The following is a 6,000-nucleotide window of genomic DNA, read 5'->3' on the forward strand; positions in this document are numbered from 1 at the left end:
GCAATATAGGAACCTCTTGAGAAACCACAGACAAGGATGCATGATACCACCTGCATCAATGTATTTTAGAGCAGCGTACCCTAAAATAGTTGTTAGCAATATTCTGATTATGAGGGATCCTATGGCAAGCCTTCCTGTGCCTCCTTTGATAAATTCCCTAATGGTTAACACACAAATTTACATATATTTCCAAGCTATTTCTTGGCTTCAAGGAATACCATTTCATCTTTGTTAGATATAGTACCAGAAAGCTTCACTGCCAAGCAGTAGGCTTAATAACCATTTCAGCATGTCATTATTGTATATTAAAAAACCCCAAAACGATGCTTCCCACGACCTAGTGAGTGTACCCTAAGAGATAGGGGAGGAGAGGAGAAGGGGCAAAAAGCAAGTTAGGTTGGGGGCAAAGGGGTGTGTTCAGGCAGTTTTCTAAAAAGGTAAAAAGCTTGGTTAGTTAAAACAGAATTTTGTACATAAACAGAATTAATCTATAGGCTTGTGATGCCTTCTGCTCATTATCAGCATAAGCCTCATTTTCAGAGCCAATATGAGTAGACATCTAACTTTACTCTCTGACTCATCTATCTACCTCGGAAGATGAAACAGATTTACTAATGTCTATTATGGATCGATAAAGACTTGATGTTTGAAGAAACGAGCATTAGAAAATGAAAGAAATGGGAACGTCCAGATAACTGCAGCATTTCAGCCTGCACAAAGGTTCTTTCACAGATTCGAAATTGCAAGTAGATGAGTCAGTGTGAAAATGTGATAGGAAAGAGTCAGAAACAGGTATATATTTAGCAGCAGGTTGGGGATAGAGAAAAAAAGCTCAAGGACAATGGCAGTATTTTTTTTTCAGTTAAACCCTCCAATGTATTTTTGTGAAAGAAACCAAGTCATTTGCTTTTAACTGTAGCCCAAAACTGCATTACATCTCTTGGGTGCTTTGATTTTTTTTCTTCTTTTCAAATCTCAGCGTAGAGACAGCTCTAGGGCTTGGTAGGAGAAATTATTAAAAGCATGCCTGCAGAAGTAAAAAGATCAGTCATTTCCCTTATCCCCTGTGTTTCACAAGTGCTTCTCCCCCACCCCGTGCAGTGTAGTACGAGATTCCATGCAACCAGAAATGTCCCTTTTAACAGACTGAAAAATTAAATCTTTTAAAAGTCAGCAAAACATTCCTTCCAAACAGAAAGAGCAACAGTATGCAAAAATGTTGTTATTCAGAAAGGTCATCTGCACCTTCAGAGTTTATCAAATCAACTTTCAGTTGTCCTATAGGAATCATTTCTTTGTGTAACTGGCAATATGGTTCCTACATAGTATGTCAGAATTTCATTAGAAAAAGACAAAATAAAAAAAAAAAAATCAAGCTGTAAATTGGATGAGAACAAGCCACCTTGTGCTTAGAGCTCTCTCTCAGGCTGCTTGAAGTTTCCATGGTCCAGGTGTGTTTCAACTCTTTTTCTGCTCCACTGTTGTAAAAACGAATGCCCTTTCTTTGACATTAGTGTCCTATCACCCACTCTCAACTTACTTACTTGAAGTCACATTATTGCTTCTCAATCCAGAGTTTCACATATACATCTTATGCATTATTTATGCACTACTGTACTAGAAACACATGAATAAAATGGTATTATATATCATTATGCTCAAAGTATCCTGAAGGGAGGAAAAGGTGTGAAGAAGCAGCAATGCGCTTCATGATAGCACTGCACTTCTAGTTTTGAAGGTGAGGTAAAGCAATTCACAAACAGTCTCTTGCTTTTAATGACTATATGTATAACTCAATCTCAGGAATTTTCACTACTAAAAGTTAACGCTCATTGAACAACAAGCGAAACGCAACCAAGCGACAATTACTGACCAGGCTAGTCACCATTAGAGGCAGTCAGGAAATGCTGATGGGGCAAAAAGCAGCAACGTTTTGTGATAATTTTTGTACACAACTTTCTCGATTCCTAGGATGTTTCCTAACCATCACCTGATACGCCTATATTTCAAAAAATTCTTGGCTTCAGAGTGCTGAGTTGTGCAAGCTAAGCATTTGATTCATGTGGGAATGAGAATGTGATTTTAGTTCAAAATATGAATCTGAAGGATCCCATTCGGAGTTTTCAACTTGTAGCAGAGGGAATGAAGTCCACATGCTTGTCCCATGTGCCCAGAGACTGACAGGATATTATGTAGGGAATTCCTGCTATGGGCTCCAGTGTAGATTAAGTTGTGTTTGGTCTTGATTTCTCAATCAAATGAAGTGAGAGCTGAACTGGTGATAGTACCAGTGGGGTTTCCTCCCCCGAAAATTTCCTAGTATATGCAAGGCTTAAGAGCCTCCTCCTTTGCTGATCTCTTACGCAGACGCTCAGTCTTCAGTATCTAAACTGACAGAACATGCATCCTTCTACGTGGAGGAGAAAGTGGAAATCAATACACAATGATCAAGATCACATATCAGATTTAAAAGAAAGCAACAATTATTAGAGCCTCATGGGAACACGTACAAAAACCTAGACAACCAAGATAAAGTGTTTTAAAAGTGCAGGGGGCCAAGGCCGAGTTTGAGAGACAGTTTCCTTGGACTCACCTATGGTGCAGTTTGTGGTTATTTTTCTCCGCTTGGGGTTGTGCCGTAGCAATTCTAATTCTCGTTTGGTTGGCTCCCATGTTGAATACTTCTCTCCAATGCCTAAGCAGATGAAAAGAAAGTTTCAGGGGGCTGTTAACCAACACAGTGGAAAGGATACTTGCAAGTAAAAGTTGCGATGCACTGTCCATTAAGTTGGATTCAGAGGACATACGAATAGCACAGCTGACTTGCTTTGCATTGCTGTTTAGAAAGGCAACAACTGACCTTGAAAATATGTTACCATAAACAATGGTTAAAAGTACCTTAATAAGCAGTTACTTGCATAGAGGAATTCTTATCTATCCCCAAGTAATATTTTTCCATTAATGGGTTAAAAAAACCCTCCAATTAAAAAGAATGCTACGGTGAAGGCTAATCCAGTTATTGTTTCAAGCAGCTATGATTTTCCTCAGGCTCAAAGAGGTCATACCGCTAGCATAACCTCCCATCTTGGGCCTAAGCGTAGATGGTTGAGGAACTGAGCAACTTGGATAAATATCCCTACATCGCTTCAATGACATTTAACTGACGAGACAAACAAATCAAATTGGATCCAACTTACTGGATAGCGGCAGTCTTAGTTTTAATAGATGCAAAGCAGAACTTAGTAAATAATTTAGAGGATACTAAATAGTGTATTCTTAGATCACATACTTTAAGGTATGCTATTATAAAACACCTCCTCTCCTTAACTGTGGATATTAGATACTGGCAAGCTAGAAAGACTCCAATAGAGTGAAGCTCACATACTCTAACATTATCCGGAAATACTGAGATAAGTATTGTAATGTTTTAACTATCTTCTGCCCCAGGGAATATCTTGTTTCTTGAGAGCTGTAGTTGAAATTTGTCAGGGTGATTTTTCACTTATAAGACAAGCCCAAACGCCATTTCAAAAACATTTATTTTATGCGAGGGACGGGAGAATGGGGCAAATCACAACAGCAAGGTATAAAGAGAATAGATTAGATGTGGGCACAAAGGTGTGTTCAGTCCCAACCTACAGCAAGAAAACGACAGCAGCCAAGATCCATGAGCTGACCAGCTATGAGCTGCTGCAGCGTTCTATGCACCAAAGAGAAATTGCTATGCAAGGCCAGTTATAGCAAGTCACAACAGCATTTTGGCATTAAAAAAGGACAGGCAATCTATTCTAAAACTGAGGATTAAAGTCAATTTAAGTTCATCTTATTCTGAGCAGAATGCACATTGCTGAAAAAGTACTGTACTATAGGAAGTAAATTATACACAAAAAGAAGAGGAGCAGAAAATATAGCTGAGGGCTTACACATTCTACATGAAATACATTAAATTTTAACAGCTCTTTGATCTTCATTTTCAGAAATAGCTATGCCCGTCAGGAGTCACCCATCCAAAATATCTGAGTCATAGTTAGTCTTGACCCGCTAGGTTGCTATAGTAAGTGAGGTCTCACTCTTCGATACATAAGGATAAGGGAGTTCACATCTATATAGATGTATAAATCTTTTAGCTTAATTTGACACAACAGTTTTTGATGCAACCTTTTTTTCAAGGTTCTGCACTAAGCAAAACAAAAACCAGGAAAATAAAAGGGGAAACCAATTATCATGCAACAGATTAATGAGATTAAACAGCTGCAATGCTTTGAATACACTATACAGTATGCATAGGCAAACGCTGAATGAAGCAGCATTACGGAGACACACATATGGACAGTCCACATATGACAAAACATTGGCTGGCAACAAGCTTCTCAATAGATGCCTTCAGCAATTTTTTTCAGATTAACCAAATTCCTACCGTAATCAATACCAACTGTGTTTGCAAGCAAACTAGCAGTGCTTAATACTATGTCCGACACATTCTTACCACCAGCTACTTGATTGGCAAATTGTAACCTCAAAAAGTCTAAAAATCATTTGTACTTTAGTTCATAATATGACCAAGCCAACTTAGAATAACTGATCTATCAACAGATACTCCACATGGCTTCCATTTACTGTCTAATGGGCCTCAGGACACATTCAATATGTACAAATGATGATTTATTGGGCAAGACTAAAGATATATACAATAAAGTTCCAATTCTGCAAGCACACACATACTTAATGTTATGAATCTGAGTAGTACCACAGAAGACAATGGGACTGCTCATATACTTAACGTTAAGAGTGCTGCCTAAGTGAAGGCAGGATTCTGGATCAACTGTTTAATAGCACATTTGCACCCTGAAGAAAGAGTAAATGCAACCGATTTGATTGTTTTACAGGACTCTGGGTGAAGCAATTAAGTCTAGTTTAAGCAGCAATTTAAAAACGCACACAGAGTTAATGCCAAAACAAACATCAAGAGCAAAACAGGAATGACATCTCCCTTGCAGAGAACCTCAGAGAAAGGCACAAGCCTTGTCAAGTCAGTGCCATTAACTTGGAAAAAGTAAATGTCCTTTCCCCTTCCTGTTGTAAAATTTAATAAGAAAATTGAGGCTTTTTTTCTTCCTTTAAGAATTGGAGAAATTTCTCCCAATCTTTCGCAGTGGTTCAAGGTTTTTCCAGAAATATGTACTAAGAAAATATCCAAGAGTGGCTAAAATCTCCAACATTTCAAATAGATAGAAATTTTCAATTCATCCACAAATTACCATTTAGGATTAAGGGAAAGTACTGTCGTTATTGAAAAGAAAACCCACTGCTTTTAAAATGTTCCTTTGAAGTAGCCAGGCCTGTAACTTGGCAGATGAAATCTCCATCCAGAAACTGTTTTAAAGTTTATTCTGATATTTTATAAACAGACAAATACCCAGATACTGATAATTTTCAGGGGTTTTATTCTCATTTTCAAAAAAAGTATTAAAAAAAATCCCACTATACAAGAGGTCATTAATAATACAACCAAACTACTCCATCCATATTCTCCTCCTCAGTATTACAAAGGAAAACATTTAATACCTGAACATGGCAGAATTAATAAAATTTTACTGCTCATAGTTGCATCTCTGAATTGAAGATTTAACAGTGAACTACAGGCGAACTTGGGGGTTCAGCTTCCTGCCAGGATCTCCTGTATTCAAGCATTTCCAGCTCTTGAAGCTCTAACTTTGAAAGTCACAAGAATTGGGGCTTTTCTTAAAGTCCATTTCCTGGGCATTGTGTAATTGCATAAAGCGTTTATGCAAAAGAAAAGTTTCTAGCCCCCATGACTATGGGAGGGAAGGGGGGAGCTTAAAATGTAAACCCTAAAGGTTCAAAACTCAGAAGAAAATTGCAGGGGGGAACGGACATTTTATTACTTTTCGTATCTCAGAATTCCTTAAGTCAGTTGTATCAGTTTTGCATGCCTGACTCATGAGTTTGAACCTCTGCAGTTGGCAGCATTATTATTCG

General features: G+C 38.0%; 1 protein-coding gene across 2 annotated transcripts in view; it reads right to left on the bottom strand.

The window, feature by feature from the left end:
* The window catches only part of USP22 (ubiquitin specific peptidase 22), a 187,175-nt gene that overhangs the window by 69,357 nt on the left and 111,818 nt on the right, over positions 1–6,000 (bottom strand). For both annotated transcript variants that reach the window (XM_019541971.1, XM_019541970.1), the window contains one exon: positions 2,594–2,695. In XM_019541971.1, coding sequence (XP_019397516.1) covers positions 2,594–2,695 — 102 coding nt within the window. The remainder of the gene's footprint in view (positions 1–2,593; positions 2,696–6,000) is intronic.

Source organism: Crocodylus porosus, unplaced genomic scaffold, assembly GCF_001723895.1.
Source record: "Crocodylus porosus isolate Cpor-Errol unplaced genomic scaffold, CroPor_comp1, whole genome shotgun sequence".
NCBI lineage: Eukaryota > Metazoa > Chordata > Crocodylia > Crocodylidae > Crocodylus > Crocodylus porosus.